The 16,465-nt window shown below is 48.2% G+C and overlaps 1 protein-coding gene across 1 annotated transcript in view; it reads left to right on the top strand.

The window, feature by feature from the left end:
* Nucleotides 1-16,465, top strand: part of MARS (methionyl-tRNA synthetase) — a 143,033-nt gene that overhangs the window by 20,509 nt on the left and 106,059 nt on the right. Inside the window, exons 4-9 of the mRNA XM_029594591.1 lie at nucleotides 3,419-3,553; nucleotides 4,046-4,121; nucleotides 4,525-4,697; nucleotides 11,615-11,727; nucleotides 12,084-12,200; nucleotides 12,533-12,736. Coding sequence (XP_029450451.1) covers nucleotides 3,419-3,553; nucleotides 4,046-4,121; nucleotides 4,525-4,697; nucleotides 11,615-11,727; nucleotides 12,084-12,200; nucleotides 12,533-12,736 — 818 coding nt within the window. The remainder of the gene's footprint in view (nucleotides 1-3,418; nucleotides 3,554-4,045; nucleotides 4,122-4,524; nucleotides 4,698-11,614; nucleotides 11,728-12,083; nucleotides 12,201-12,532; nucleotides 12,737-16,465) is intronic.

The raw sequence follows: 16,465 nt of genomic DNA, 5'->3' as shown, positions 1-16,465 counted from the left end.
TGTGAAACGACAGCGGTGACTCAAACCCTGGGCTAGCTGAAAGCGCTGGGAGCCATTGTTCCGGTCCCGCCGGAGGAGTTCAGGACTGGCAGATACTGGCAGGACTGGCAGATACTCCATATGGTTCCCAAGAAGGAGGGCTCCTTCCACCCAATCTTGGATCTGAAGAAGGTGAACAAAGCACTTCGGGTACCCCGTTTTCGCATGGAAACTCTCCGCTCAGTCATTGCGGCCATCCACTCCGGTAAATATTTGGCTTCTTTAGACCTGACGGAAGCGAATCTTCACATAGGGATCCACGAACAGTATCGGCGGTTTCTCAGGTTCATGATTCTGGGCAAGCATTATCAGTTTCCGATGCTCCCGTTCGGATTGGCGACAGCTCCCCGCATCTTCACCAAAGTAATGGTGGTAGTAGCTGTGGCTCTCAGATGGGAGGGGATCTTGGTTCATCCCTATCTGGACAATTGGCTCATCCGCACAAAGTCTGAGGAGCTTTGCAGGGCAGCGGTTCAGTCTGTAGTGGACCGGCTCCAATCCCTCGGTTGGGTCGTCAATTTTGCCAAGAGCCAATTAGTCCCGTCCCAGGTGCTGAACTTCTTGGGTGCTTGGTTCGACACATCGGTCGGCAAGGTCTTTCTCACACAGGAGCGAATCGACAAGTTAACGGCGCAGATCCGGTGGCTGTTATCTCTATCGCTACCCTGGGTTTGGGATTACTTGCAGGTGCTTGGTTCTATGGCGTCTACTCTAAAGTTAGTCCCTTGGGCCTTTGCTCATATGAGACCCTTGCAGAGGGCATTACTTTCTCGTTGGGACCCGAAGTTGGAAGAGTTCCGGATCCGATTGCCGCTCTTGGAACCTGCCAGGTCCAGTCTCCATTGGTGGTTGATTCCGGCCCATGTGCAGCACGGGATGGACCTGGTTGAGCCCCAGTGGGTGATTGTGATGACAGACTCCAGCCTCTCCGGCTGGGGTGCGGTTTGCCAATCGAGGGCAGCACAGGGCTGATGTACAGAGCAGCAGGCGAAATGGTCCATAAATTGCTTGGAAACCAGGGCAGTACATCTGGCGTTGCACAGTTTTTTTTCTCCCCCTGATGAGCCGTCGATCAGTGCGAGTATTGTCCGACAATGTGACAACGGTGGCTTACATCAATCGTCAGGGGGGAACCAGAAGTCATCCAGTGGCATTGAAGGCCGACCGGCTAATGCTTTGGGTGGAGCGCCATCTGGTCCGTCTAGCAGCTTCTCACATAGCTGGGGTCGACAACGTTCAGGCGGATTTGCTCAGTCACCAGCATCTAGATCCCGGAGAGTGAGAACTTTCCGAGGAGGCGATGCATCTCGTGACTCGTTGGTGGGGGTGTTCCTCGCCTGGACCTGATGGTGACTCAGAGAAATGCGAAGGCGGCTCGCTTCTTCAGTCGCAAGAGGGAACACGGGGCGGAAGGTGTCAACGCTCTGGTCCTGCCATGGCCTCGCGATGTTCTGCTGTATGTCTTTCCTCCCTGGCCGTTGTTGGGCAAAGTCTTGCATAGGATAGAGGCTCACACAGGCTCAGTCATTCTCATGGCTCCGGAGTGGCCACGGCGGCCGTGGTTTGCAGATCTGATCAACTTAGCGGTGGACAGTCCTCTTCGGCTCGGTCATCTATCGAATCTTCTTTGACAAGGTCCAGTATTTTTCGATCAAGTGGATCGCTTTTTGTCTAGTGGCTTGGTTTATGAGAGGTGGCAGTTGAGGAAGACAGGTTATATGGATTCGGTTATTTCCACCCTTCTGCAGGTGCGAAAAACGTCTAAGTCGTTCACCTATGTTCGAGTCTGGAAGGTTTTCGATTCCTGGTGTAGTGGGTTGAATGTGTCCCCGCGACGCGCATCAATTGTTCATATTCTGGCGTTCTTACAGGAGGGTCTGAAGAAAGGCTTGGTGTGCAGTTCTCTCAGAGTTCAAGTAGCTGCCCTGGGATGTATGCGGGGAAAGATTGACGGGACATCCTTGGCGGCTCATCCGGATGTAATGCGTTTCCTGAGAGGTGCTAAACATTTGAACCCTCTGGCTCGTCCAGTGTGTCCTTCTTGGAGTTTGAATCTGGTTCTCCGTGGCTTGTACGGTCTTCCGTTTGAGCCTTTGAAACAGGCCACCTTGAAAGACTTGACACTTAAGGCGATTTTCCTGGTGGCTATCACTTCAGTACGGCGCATCTCTGAGGTTCAAGCATTGTCCTGTAGGGACCCTTTTCTCAGGTTTTCAGATTCAGGGGTGTCCTTTAGGATAGTGCCCTCCTTTCTACCGGAGATCATGTCAGAGTTTCATTTGAATCAGACTGTGGAGTTGCCTGCCTTCACAGATTTGGATTGGAATTCGCCTCAGGCTCGAGACTTGCGAAGATTAGATGTGCGGCGGATTTTGCTTCGCTAGCTGGATCTCACTAATGCTTTTCGTTTGTCTGATCATCTGTTTGTCTTATGGAGTGGTCCTAAACTAAAGCCACTATTGCCCAATGGTTGAAGGAAGCCATAACTTTGACATATATATGTCTTGGGCGCGCAGTACCGGATGGTTTGAAAGCGCATTCAATCTGTTCTCAGGCAGCGTCTTGGGCGGAGAGTCAGTTTGTTTTGCTGCGGAAATTTGCAGAGTGGCTACTTGGAAATCTTTACACGCTTTTGCTAAGCATTACCGTTTGGAAGTCCGTGCTCTGGATGGCGACTGTTTTGGCAGTAGTGTTCTTCGAGCGGGACTCTCCAGGTCCTACCCAATTTAGGGCAGCTTGGGTACATCCCAGCGGTCTGGACTGATCCTGGTACATACAGGGAAAGGAAAATTGGTTCTTACCTGCTAATTTTCGTTCCTACAGTACTAAGGATCAGTCCAGACGCCCACCCATGGAATCTGGAGAGTCAGTACGGTATCGTTTTCATTCTGCAGAATATTCTCAAGTGGACAGCATTCACGTTGCATATAGAAGTACTCCCTCCATGTACATAAATTCCAGAAATTATGCAGTTTTTTCATTGGGTGGTTTGATTATAGCCATTGGTTCTTATGTTGAGGTTATGATATGTTTCATTCTGCTATGGTATGGATTATACTGAAGGATCGCAGATGGCACACCAGGGTAAGAGGGGTGCCTTTCAGCTCTTTTCTCTGACTCCATGTGCTGGAAGAAAGACACAACCCAGCGGTCTAGACTGATCCTTGGTACTACAGGAATGAAAATTAGCAGTTAAGAACCAATTTTCCTTTAAAAGCTACTACTGGGTGAAGGACAAGTGCAGCGGTTGAGATTAGTTTTAAAAAAAAAATTGTTTTGGTATGTTATGAAACTAGGGGTTAGTGTCATCTACTTATTGGATGAGAATTCTGCTTTGTGACTGATTAATTCTCTTTTCTTTCCCTCTTGTGGGCTGCAGCCTGCTGTTCTAGTTGCTCTTCATTTCCATGTGGTACAAGGGAAGAAAGGTGAAGAGGTGCTGAGGTCCATAAGGAAACTGCTAACCCATATTGATGAAAGCCTTGCCCAAAGTGGCAGCCCTTATCTTGCTGGTGTAAGTACCTGGTTTAGGTGGGTTTCATATAACATGTAGTGCCTTTTTTTGTTTCTTTGTGTTTTGCTTTTTTTTTAACCTTTTCATCAACCACTGGAAAGAGACATAATCCAGTGTTTAAAGCACTGAGAGCCTGATGTACTAAACAGTTTTTCCCAGTTTTTGTGAAAACTCTGGGGAAAATATCTTAGCACATCTGGCCCCAAAGCATGAATTAAGAAAAGCAGCTTCAGATGCCTGGTCCCCTCCTAACACCGTGAGACTGGTGGTAAATTACTTTTATCTCCCTGTGCCTCAGTTCTAATCCCTGACTCTGCCCCTCATGCTGTGTGATCTCGGGCAGTCGGTCCCTTAGCACTTCTTCAGTAGACATTTTACATGGGAATAGGCAACTGTGATGATGCCAAAAGAAGAAAAGAATGGGGGAGTTGGGAGTTGCTGGTTTTTTGTTTTTTTTTTAATTGTGCTGCTCTGTGGCATTTTCTTCTTCAGGACAGACAATCGGTCGCTGATATTGTTCTTTGGGGGACGCTTTATCCTCTGATATCGGAGCCATCCTGTTTGCCAGGCAAGTGCTGCATTATTATTTACAGTAAGTGTTTTGTGGGCACGTGTTAAACCCACAGGACTGAACGTAAACTGAATCTGTAACATTTCATAGATGAGAACTTCTTCTCATACCAGTTTTGTGCCAGTGTGTTGTGTGAGCACAACGTGGCCAGTAGCCTCTCTCCCAGTGCTCCATCAGCCAGGAGGCAGTCTCAGGCTGCTTCTGCCCCCATCCATTTGATTCTTCACATTTGATTGATGCTTGTGAATCCTGTAGTATCTGCACACCCCTCCTATGTATCACTAAACCCATGGGGCCAGTATTGCTGACTTACTGGCTTTTAACTGAGGGTGGAGAAGGTTTCCTAAGCAGGGACTTTACTTATTTTGTTAATACATTTATACACTTGTTACATTTGCAGAGGAATTAAAGTCTTTACAGAGCTGGTTCCATCAGATGAGCCTGTTGGAGCCATGTGTGAAAGCTGTGGAGTTCATGCTGAAGGGAAAAGGGTGTCAGATGTTCAGATCCTACCTGCAGAAACAGCACCTTCCAGTCATTGCCTCGGAAACACCAACCTCCAACGAGCCTAAGGTACAGTGAGCTGGTAACTGCCTCCTTCATCCCCTGGATAGCCCTGGGGACAGTACTAGGTCTGGGTTCCATTCCTTTTCTGGCTGGGATTGGTGCTGATCCCACGTGTGCTGCATCGTAGCGCGCCAAAGGATTTCCTATGTTGCCATCTTCACACTTTGGGTGCCTCAAAGTGCTGCTCTTTCTTTCCCTGAGGTCATGCTCTTAGCTGTCCATGCTGCTTTGAGCCTCAAGCATGGCAGTAATGTCACTTGCCCCACAGTAGCCAGAAAGCAGTAGTTCAGATCCATGAAATTGTTTAGTAGGCTTGGTTGCTTCTGAGTCAGAGGATCACCTGTTTGAATTTCAGTGAACTATGGAGGGAAGCAAAGTCCGTGCTGGGCAAGCTTTTTAAGGTGCAGATGAAGGAAGTATGACCATATACAGGGCTTCCTAAACTTGTTCTGGTGACAGCACATCCAGTTGGGTTTCCAGGAGATCCACAGTGAATATGCATGAGAGAAATCTGCATGTACTGGGGCTCCGGTATATGAAAACGAATCTCATATATCCATTGAGGATATTCTGAAACCCTAACTGGCTATGGAGTCATACGGAAAAGACTAGGCAGCCCTTTGGGATGGAACCAGGAGGTTGCAACTCCCTAGAATCCACTCAGGTCAGTGCTAGCAGGTTGGTGGCTGGATACTGCCCAGCAAGTTGAGAAAAAACCAAAAGGCAGATAACGGAAGCACATCCTAGTGACAACACAGGCCATGGGCTAGTCAGGTTGAAACCAACTGGCTAAGATTCCTCAGAAACCAGCAGGGTTGGGAGTAGCTGGGACCCATTCAGCCAAGTATTCGGGCAACAGCCTTGCTAGTGTTGGCAGCTGTTTAGATTGTTACAGAGCTTGGTGGCAAGACATGGTGGGTGGAGAGCCTGGGGATGGGATCTTGTAAACCCAGGATGGTGTAAATCCAGAGAGGCAGACTATATTATTTTACAAGCAGTTACGCTGGCAGCTGGTCGACATCCTAATTGGTGTAGTCCAGAATAACTGGACTACACCTTCCCCCTAAGGTTATGTTTTTCATCTGTCCATGCTGAATTCATAGTTAGATTTAGGAGGATGGCGATCAATGACTGATTTGAGGAGTTGTCAGAAATTTTAGTTCCTGTTCATACCCGGATCAGTCCAGACTCCTGGGATTATGCCTCCCTTCCAGCAGATGGAGACAGAAAGTTTCACTGGCACTTGCATATAACCTGGAGTGCCACCTGCAGTCCCCCAGTATTTGTCTGTCTCCAGCAGATGGTGGGGGTGCAATCTCTGCAGTCGGGGGAAAAAAATGGGTAGAGAAATTTCAAATTGTTGGATTTATCCTCCTAGAAGGTTGCTAGGCCCCTGGTGGGGCTATCCCTCTTGCTGTTGAGGAGATGAGCAGGGGGTCAGGGACCCTGGTTTAGCTTGTTCTTTTGCTACACAGGGGGGTGATAACTGGTGGGACTGGTTCCCTCCCCCCCCCCACACCGGAAAGTATTTGTTTCTTTACCTGTTTTCTTCTGGCTCAGTAAAGTTAATTAAAAATTAAAAGAAAATGAACAGCATAGAACAGAGGAGCGGCAAGGTGGTGAGCGGCCGGTAAGGCTGCGCTGGAGCTTGACAGTGCTGAGAAGGGGTTTTGGTGCAGCGGTGCCATTGTTTGCTGTATAGTCAGGCCTAGTGGTGGTCGGTGCACCTCATGGTCAGCATGGCGTGCAGCAGTGTATACAGTTCATGCGGCGAAGCACGCATGTTTGTCATGCGCCGGACTATGCTCCCGTTGCCTCTCTGGAGTAGAGGGTAGGTTGGGGCTGCCTGAGGCCATGTTGGAGAGGCAGCCTAGAGCAAAATCTGGCGCGGGAGCGCTTGGCAGGTAGCCATGTTGTCTGGGGCTGAAGGCCCATTGGGACTGTTTGGGGGAGGGGGTGTGATCTCCTCCCTCCGCTGTCGCCAGTGAACCAGAGTGTTACTCACTGCAGAGATCCCAATTCCGACGGGGAGAGGGATCCCTCTGGAGTCCAGTTAGAGGAGCATGCTCCTTTCTCCCTCAGTTTGTCCTCCTGTTACATGAGCTTATTTGGCGAGGAAGGCAGCTGGTAAGCACGCAGACCACATTCAGTAGCTGGGTGCTTTGCGGCTGGCTAAGAAGCCTGCAAGCTGTGGGGGTCCAGTTTTGCAGAAGGTGCCTAGAGTCCTCGGGATGAGGACAGCGGTGGACGGTCCAGATGTTGATTCCGATGAGTCTGAAGGGGCTGACCTTGCAGACCCTCCTGGGCTCGACAACGATCTGGCTGTACCCGATACTAACCCGGATGCACTGGATCTGGATTGAGGATTGGATCAGGTGCCAGTGGCTGAAGGGGATGACCCTAAGGAGGTACGGTTATTCCAGAAAGAGGAGTTGTGGCCCTTTAATTCATCTTGTTCTGGAGGAGCTTGGGATCAAAGTCCCTCAAAGTCTGATCAAGAAGGTGTGGACCCAGTCATGGATGGCTTGAGGGGTCCAGCAAAAGCCTTCCCTTTTTCACAAGACTGTAAAGAAACTAGTCATCAGGGAGTGGGACACCCCCAAACCAAGCCTCAAGATAGGCTGGGCGATGGCGAAGTTGTATCCATTGCAAGAAGATACACTTGAGTTGTTGGCGATTCCTAAGGTGGACGCATTGGTGTCTGTGGTCACTAAGAAGACCAATATTCCTGTGGCTGGTTCAGCGGTGCTGAAGGATGTGCAGGAGAGAAAGTTGGAAATTCATCTCAAGAAGATATTTGAGGTGTTGTTGCTTGGTATTCGGGCTGCTGTGTGCAGTAGCTTCATGCAGAGGGCCAGTTTGCGCTGGGTTCAGCAATTACAAGCTACGAGGCCGCTATCTCAGTCTGAGACTAAGCAGGCGGACTGCCTGGAGGCAGCAGCAGCTTATGTAGCAGGTGCTCTGTATGACCTCGTTAGAACTTCCTCCAGAGTTATGATGTCTGCGGTATCTGCCAGAAGGCTCCTTTGGTTGAGAAACTGGTCGGCGGATGTTTGGTCTAAGTCTTGTTTTGGGAGCATTACCTTTCAAGGGGAAGATTCTGTTTGGGAAGGACAGAGGAGCTTGTGAAACATCTCAGGGAAACTAAAGGGCGTAGGCTGCTGGAGGACAAGCCCAGGGGAAATAAGAGTTCCTTTACAGCCCCGGTTTCAATCAAACAGGCTGTTTTCGGCCGAGTAGGCCTTCACTGGCAGCTCAGAAGTAAGGTGCCGGGAGGCAGCAGTCATGGACCCAGTCCTTTCGAGGCAGCGGAAAATCTGGCAGAGTCGAGCTCCATCAGAGCTCTGGTGGCACCAAGTCCACCCAATGAAGTGAGGTCTGCCCACTCTTCTCTTCCTCTGATTGGAGGGCGTCTGGCTTTATTTTACGAGGAGTGGGCCAAGTTCACATCAGACTGTTGGGTTCTCAGGGTGATAAGATGGTTACATGTTAAAATTCTCTCATCCACTGCAGGACTTGTTTATGGTTTCCTCTTGCGCTCCATTCTACAAGAGAAAGGTGGTTCAGGAAACGGTAGACCGGTTGCAAGCTCTGGGGGCTGTAGTTCCCATTCCATTGGGGGAACATGGGACAGGAACGTATTCCATATTTTGTGGTTCCGAAGAAGGAAGGGTCATTCTGTCCAATTTTGGATCTAAAGAAAGTGAACATGACTCTCAAGGTTCCTTGTTTTTGAATGGAAACTTTGCGTTTGGTGATTGCAGCAGTGTGCAAGGGAGAGTTCCTGGCTTCTCTGGACTTGTCTGAAGCATACCTGCATATTCCAAGCCGCGCAAATCACCAGCAGTTCCTCTGCTTTATGATTCTTGGGGAAACGTATTTTCAGTTTTGTGCCCTTCCGTTCGGATTGGTGATAGTGCCTCAAGCATTCACCAAAGTGATGGTGGTTGTGGTGTCAGCAGTGCTTAGGAAGAAGGGCATCTTGGTTCATCCATATCTGGACGACTGGCTAATTCAGGCGAAGTCGGAAGTCATTGGTGCTCATTAAATGACTCAGGTCCTCCAGCAATTGAAGTCCCTGGGATGGGTGGTGAATCTGCCAAAGAGTCATCTCTCCCCGTCTCAGGTTCTAGACTTGTTGGGTGCGTGCTTCGACACCAGGGTAGGAAAGGTTTTCCTCACCGAAGAGCATATTCTCAAACTGCAAAAGCAGGTGTGCAGATTGTTGGAAGCGGCAGTTCCAAAGGTCTGGGATTACCTTCAGGTTTTGGGCTCAAAGGCCTTGACGTTGGATTTGGTCCCGTGGGTGTTTGCGCATATGAGGCCTTTGCAACGGTCTCTTCTTTCTCGATGTGACCCTTTGTAAGAGCAGTTTCATCTTCCTCTGTCACTCAAGGAACCTGCCAGGTCCAGTCTCTCATGATAGCTTGGTCAAAAACAGTTGGAGGTCCTGGATTGGGTGGTAGTTACTACTGATGCCAGTCTTTCTGGCTGGGGGACAGTATGCCAGAATCAGTTGGCCCAGGGGGCAGTGGTCCAAAGAAAAGTCCTGGTCTATCAATCGTTTGGAGACAAGGGCACTGAGATGCACTTCGGTAACGTTTCTGCCTCTGTTGAGCAGCTGCTCGGTGTGCATCCTGTTAGACAACATGACCACGGTAGCTTACATCAACCGTCAAGGGGGAACCAGGAGTCTAGCAGTGACCCTGGAAGCACAGGAGTTGTTTCTTTGGGTGGAGCGGCATCTAGCGATGCTGGCGGCGTCTCACATCGCCAGAGTGGACAATGTGCAGGTGGATTTTCTCAGTCATCAGAAGTCGGATCCCGGGGAGTGGGAGCTATTGGACAAGGCAATAGCTCTGATATGTAGCCGGTGGGGGACTCCTTGCCTGGACTTGATGGTGACACAGAAGAACACCAAGCTGTCCCAGTTCTTCGGTCGCAGAAGAGCATGGAGAAGAAGGCATAGATGCTCTGGTTCTATCCTGGCCCTGAGGGATTCTTCTTTACATGTTTCCCCCATGGCCCCTGGTGGGGAAACCGATACAACAAATAGAAAATTACCATGGGGAGGTGGTTCTGGTGGCACCAGAGTGGCCAAGGTGCCCATGGTTCATGGACCTGGTCAACTTGGCAGTGGATGGGCCTTGCACGTTTGCCGGGGCTACTTTGGCATGGTCCAGTATTTTCAGATCAGGCGGATCACTTCTGTGTAGAGGCTTGGCTTGTGAGAGGAGGTGTTTGAGGAACAAAAGGATATCCGGAGGATATCATTACCACCTTGTTGCGGGCTGGGAAAACTTCCACTTCATTGTCATTTGTAAGAGTTTGGAAGGTCTTTGAGTCTTGATGCACTGTTCAAGGAATAGTTGACGCAGGCCTTGATTGCCCACATCTTGGCTTTTTTGCAGAGAGGTTTGGTTAAAGTCTTGGCTTTTAACTCTCTTAAAGTTCATGTTGTGGCCTTTGGCTCTTTACGGGGCAAGGTGCATGGAGTAGCCTTGGCGGCGCACCTGGATGTGATTCGCTTCCTCCAAGGGGCAAAGCATCTGTGGCCTCCAGTGTGGAAAATATGACCCCCCCCCCCCCCATGGAACCTTAATCTGGTCCTGTGAGGGTTGTATGTGTGGGGCCTTTTGGCCTTTGAGAAGGGCAACCGTAAAGGATCTCACTTTGAAAGTTGATGTTTCTGGTAGCTATTTGTTCTGCCCAGATGATCTCTGAATTGCAAGCGTTATCGTGCAAGGAACCTTTTCTGAAGATTTCAGATTCCAGGGTATCTTTGAGGACAGTGCCCTCTTTTCTCCCAAAGGTGGTGTTCGCTTTCCTTTTGAATCAGTCTGTGGAACTCCCAGTCTTTCCGGAATTGGATGCAGCAACTCTGCATATTAGGGAGTTATGCTGGTTGGATGTGAAGAAGGCTTTGTTGCGTTACCTCAAGGTCACCAGTTCTTTCAGGGTGTCGACCATCTCTTTGTGCTGTGGAGCAGTCCTAGGATAGGACAAAAGGCTTCAAAATCCACATTAGCAAGATGGCTTGGCTAATATCTGTAAAGGCTGACTGTCCCAGAGGGATTGAGGGCACATTCTGTTCAATCTCAGGCAAATTTGTGGGGCCGAGTGTCAACTGGTGTTCGTCGCAAGAAATTTATTGGGCGGCTACCTGCAAGTCGTTGCACACTTTCGCTAGACATTATCGTTTGGATATCCAAGCCCCAAAAACCATGGGCTTTGGTGAGCGTGTTCTTTGAGTGGGACTCTCCCAGTCCCAGCCTATTTAGGGAAGCTTGAGTGCATCCCAGGAGTCTGGACTGATCCGGGTATGACCAGGAAAGGAAAATTTGGTTCTTACCTGCTAATTTTCATTCCTGGAATACTACAAATCAGGCCAGAGTCCTGCCCGGTTATGGTGGAGAGTCCGCTCATGTTTTCTGTCATATTGATATATGTAGGTGGTAGAGCTGGTGAAGATTTCAAGTTTGTTCTACTGGATTGGAGCTATGAAACACAGAGTTTGAAAGAGAACTTTTAGTTTCATAAGTGGTTGGGTTTTTTTTACCTTTTTTCCCCTGCTCGTCTGTGGGACATTGTTTGCATTTCATTAAGATTGTTGCGTAGCGAATCTTGACTTGGGTACAGGTCGATACTTGGGGACTGTAGGTGGCACTCCAGGTTATATGCCAGTGTCACTGAAACTTTCTCTGTCTCCATCTGCTGGAAGGGAGGCATAATCTCAGGAGTCTGGACTGATCCGTGGTATTCCAGGAATGAAAATTAGCAGGTAAGAACCAATTTTCCTTTATTAAACCTGTCTATGATGGTTTAATAAACATTTCAAATAAAAAAAAAAATAAAACGGGGTTAATAAGCGAGAATGAAAATAAACTGGAATATGTGAATTACTTAAAATCTGTTGTCTCTAGGAAGGGGATTCGGTTGAGCGGATTTTTTCGGAAGAAGAAATTGTGGCAGCTGCAGAAGTTTGGGAGAGAGGAGTGGCAGCTTGCCCTAAACTGCGCCAACAGCAGCATCCTATGTGAGTACCACACTGTAGGAGAAGGAAAGCGGGGGCTTGGGAACCCTCTGTGTAACCTTTTGTAGGAGTTGGGATTATTTTATCCTTTTTAATTCCCACTTCTGCCCCTGTAATGATTGCTGGGATCCCTTGCTGGGGTGAGGTCTCCTCCTAGGCCGAATACTGAAGTATCAGTCGGTTTCAGTCCCACTCCTCCCAACAGCTCTCACTGTGTGTCATTAAGCAGCTAAATTAAGGCCCCCTCTGTGCATCCATGGCTAGTAACCTCTTTTGGGAAGGGAAATTGTGCTGTGCTCTGTACAAGTAAGTTATTTTGGATAATATTCTTGTCTGGTCTTTGCTGCTGTCCTCTCCAGTTTGCCATTGGACAATGAGAAGAATATCCTGATCACCAGTGCCCTACCCTATGTGAACAATGTGCCGCACTTGGGGAATATCATTGGCTCCGTCCTCAGCGCTGATGTCTTTGCCAGGTACTCTAGAGACCGGACAGTTTAGCATGGTGTATGTGTTGCTGAGCCTGGCTGTCTATCTCGGTCACATTAGAGCACCGTCCTATACACGGGTTCCCAAGGCTAGCTGTGTATGCCAGTCATGAGATGGTGCTGTCGTGCATACACACATTCCCACGGCTAGTGATTGCATGTCAGTCATGTGACAGCATCCTGCCGCTAACTTACTCCATTTCAGAAAGCCTCACTGGCTTCTAGGATCACCATTTTTATGTTTTGGTTTTTTTTCCCTAGCTGCTTTCCTTCACTGTTTGTCATGCTATCCCCCCTGTCTCTTTGTCTGTCTTGGCCAGGTTTTGCCGCTTGCGGGGCTGGAATACGCTGTTTGTGTGTGGCACCGATGAATACGGCACAGCCACAGAGACCAAGGCCATGGAAGAAGGCCTCACCCCCCAGGAAATCTGCGACAAATATAACCTCATCCACACCAAGATCTACGACTGGTTCCAGATCTCCTTTGACTACTTTGGGCGTACAACGACCACCCAGCAGACCATGTACGTATGAGCTCCCAGAGTGGGCTCTAGGTGCTGTCTGGCTTGGTATGCATGGTGACATGGAACTGACGGTGACTTTGTTTACTGTATTTTCCCTTTCCCTGCTCACATGCAGTCACCAGGCTCAGCTTTAAGGGTCTGTCTTGAACCCATTTTGGTGCTGAAGAAATTTGTGTTGTGAAAGGAAAACACAATAATTTATCTAAAAATTTCTGATCTCCCTCTCCTTTGCTCTGTTTCTGGTAACAATATCGCTTCAGTTGTAAAAAGCAAAATGAGAAATTCCTTGAAAGAATGGTGTATGTGTGTGTGTGCATTTAACTGGAATTATATGTTTATACACGTGCGTACACACGCAAACATATATTCGCATTTCCTGTTTGTACCCCAGATCAGTCCAGACCAAGTGGGTTTTGTATCCCTACCAGCAGATGGAGGCAGAGAACTAAAAATTTTGAGGCACTGCTACATAACCGAGACGGCCACCTGCAGTCCCTCAGTATTTCTCCGTCTCCAGCAAATGGTAGAGGTGCAAACCTGCAGTTAAGAAAGAAAGAAGGGACAGAAGAAGAGAAGTTAGACGCTCCCTGAGGTGTTGGGCCATCCCTCAGGTTGAGACAGGCGAGTGTGGGGTTGGTAACCCCTGGGCAGCTTGACCCACAGCAGAACAGGGACCTGACAGCCAGGGGTCCTGGTTCCCTCTTATTTCATGAAGGCTCTTTCCCAGAGGAGTTGCCAGCAGAAGGGAAGTATTTATTTTTTTGCTTGAATTTCTTCCTTTGTGGCTGCTATAACTTTTTTTTTTTTTTTTTAAGAAACATTTTTCTTTCACCAGCAACCGCTTGGGCTGTTCCTGGTTTGATCATTGGAGCAGGCCCAGGCTGGGGAAGGGAGCAGTGTTGCTGCTCTGTTTGCAGCTTCAGGCTGCTTGGGTGTACCATGATCGTGCGGCTTCTGTTCCTCTGCAGCAGGCCCGGCTGCGTGGAGACAAGATGGCGCCAACAGCAGTTTCCCAGCACGGGAAAGCTTGTTGGACAAGCAGCCTGACTCGGGGACAGCTGAATGCAGCGGCACTATGCTGCAATTCATTTCTGAAGGGGAGGGGCCCTCCGGGGGGGGGAATGAGGCTGGTAGGAGAGCCATGGGTTCCCAAGGCCCTGTCAGGATCAATATTGGGAGCCTAAATAGTCTGTCAAGCAGGAGAAGGGCTACAGCTCAGAAGGTGACAGACTCCTGGGAGCCCAGGGATTTCCCCCCCCCCCTGTTGTCTCTGGCAATCCCTGGTGGGGGTGGGGGGAGGAAATGTGAGCTCTGGGCCAGACAGGGGAAAGGATGACGTGTAGTTTTCCTCAGAATTTGTCTTGCTTATGCATAAGGCCTTTTTAACCAGGAAAAGCACTGGAGGAGATCACATGACACCTTGAGCTGGTAGGATTTAACTTGTCTAGCTCCGCTCTGTTTCCACACCATCCATCCCCATTCTTTATTTTGGGCTGAATTTTAGCTGCCTGCTGGGCCGTGCGGGCTGGTGTAACCACAAAGGCATATTGACTCGTTTAGCCAAGAAAGATAAAGAAAAAGAATCATGTCGGGGAGTGGCAAGATAGTGGACGGGCTACAATTGGCCAACACAGTCATGCTGCAGGAACCAGTAATTACGTATATCAAAGCGGCGGTGGTCGAAGCACTAGCCCCCAAATTCCAAAAATAGTTGATAAATTAGAAGACTTTACTGCTTGCATGACAACCTACGAGACCAGATGTGGCAAACATGAACAGCGAGTATCTGATAATCAAGACATGGTAGCAAGTGATGACCTGCGTAGCATGAAAACCCAGATCCTGCAACAAGAAGAACTGCTTGAAGAGCTAGAGAATCACTCTCGCCGTAACAATTTAAGATTTGTTGGGTTACCTGAGTCTTTGACTGATGAAGAACTGCTCCCATTCTTGGAATGCTGGCTGGTGAGTGAGCTAAGCCTACCTTTAACACAGGGACCACTTAAGATAGAGCAGGCCCATTGACTGGGTAGCCGTTGAGTTAATTCTGGGAAGCCTAGGGTGGTGATCGCCAAATTTCTCGACTTTGTATATAAATCCAAAATCCTGCAGTCACTCAGGGCTGGCAAAACACTGACTCACAATAACACAAAAATGCTGGTGTTTCAAGATTACTCGCTTAAATTATCCACTTAGAGGAGAAAATTTGCACCTGTTTGCAAAAGACTTTATTTTTTGGGGGTTGGATTTGTTTTAATATATCTGGGGAAATTGCGGGTGCCTTTACCTGAAGGTGCCAAAGGGTTTCACTCTGTAGAGACAGCAGCTGGTGGACAAAATGGAGGCAGCCATGGTGCCTGCGACCACATGAGCACCGCCATTTGTTATTTTTTGTTTATTCCTGGTTCTTATGATTGCCAACAGATGAAGATGACAGCCCAGCATGCAAGTATTGCTTTGGGAAGCCTCGTATCTGGAGCACAAGGTGGTTTTTTTTTTGTTTTTTGGTTTTTTTTTGTGTTTCATGTTCAGCATTTTAGCTGTGGACTCCATCAGTGGATGTGGCCTGTACTGGCTCTCTTTTGGTCTTTACCACCGAACACTCATTGTTATATTTTGGTGTCGCTGTTTTGTTTTTTTTTATATCTCTCAGCGCTGCATTTGAGCATGGGGACCCCAACTATGTGCAGCTCATCTGGTGCTCCCGCTGAAGGAAAGTACTTGGTCTATTTCTAGCAATATCTTCACTTGTATACCCTACTATACCTGGGTTTTGTGTGCTTCTCCTTCACAGAGTACAAGGAATAACTCTTGGGTGATCTTTGTAGCGGGAACACAAAGATTCCTATGGTATCACTAAAGGAGATCCTACTTACATTCAGCTTTCACTCAGCTGTTTTATGTGATGCTGAGTATTCGCCTTTTTATCCTAAGATGCCTACTGGAATCTGGGCAGTCTCTTAATAGTTGAATGGTTGTGTTGCATAAAAACTTTTATCTTATTTATATACTGTCCCATTCTCATACTGTTTGTTTGTTTGTTTCTTAGAATCAAGGCTCAAGTAGCTTAAAGAATAGTAATGGGGGAATGTTGTGTTTCCTATTGGGAAAGCACTTCTGGTTTCTAAATACTATTTCCTATAATCATTGTATAATTTTTGATCCTGCAGATCTTGAGTGTGAATGGGGGTGGATGGGAGTTAAACGTGATCAGTATGGCTGTTTGGGTAGTGGGGCTGGAGTGGGTTTGTAGGGAAGGGAGGGTAGGGGGGAAAGGGAAGGTTGGGTATTCTAATTGTGTGGGTTCAGAAGATTTTTTTTCAGTTGGCATTTTGAGAATTCTTTTTGTTGGGAGGAGGATGGGGGCCTTAGCTGGGGAGGCTCTTGTCTTTTTACTTTGTCTTTGTTTCACATTTTCATGGAATCAACTGCTTTTAGGATTCCTTAATGACTAGTTCCTATTTAAAGATAGTCTCCCAGAAAGTATGTGGCATACATACACCCATTAAGTGAACTAAAATACTTACAGCTTTAAAGCACATGTCAGCAGATATTGTGTTTCTTCAGGAAACACATTTGAGTGATCATGAATATGTTAAATTTAAGCGATGATGGATGGGCAAATTAGCTATGCCTTGGCCACCGCCAGATCAGCAGGGGTTGCGATGCTGGTTCACAAAAACTCAAGGATCCTCAAGGGCGATACATTACATTAGGTGAACTAAATAG

Source organism: Rhinatrema bivittatum, chromosome 3 (genome assembly GCF_901001135.1).
Source record: "Rhinatrema bivittatum chromosome 3, aRhiBiv1.1, whole genome shotgun sequence".
NCBI classification, from domain to species: domain Eukaryota; kingdom Metazoa; phylum Chordata; class Amphibia; order Gymnophiona; family Rhinatrematidae; genus Rhinatrema; species Rhinatrema bivittatum.
This window is presented reverse-complemented; position numbering and strand designations above follow the sequence as displayed.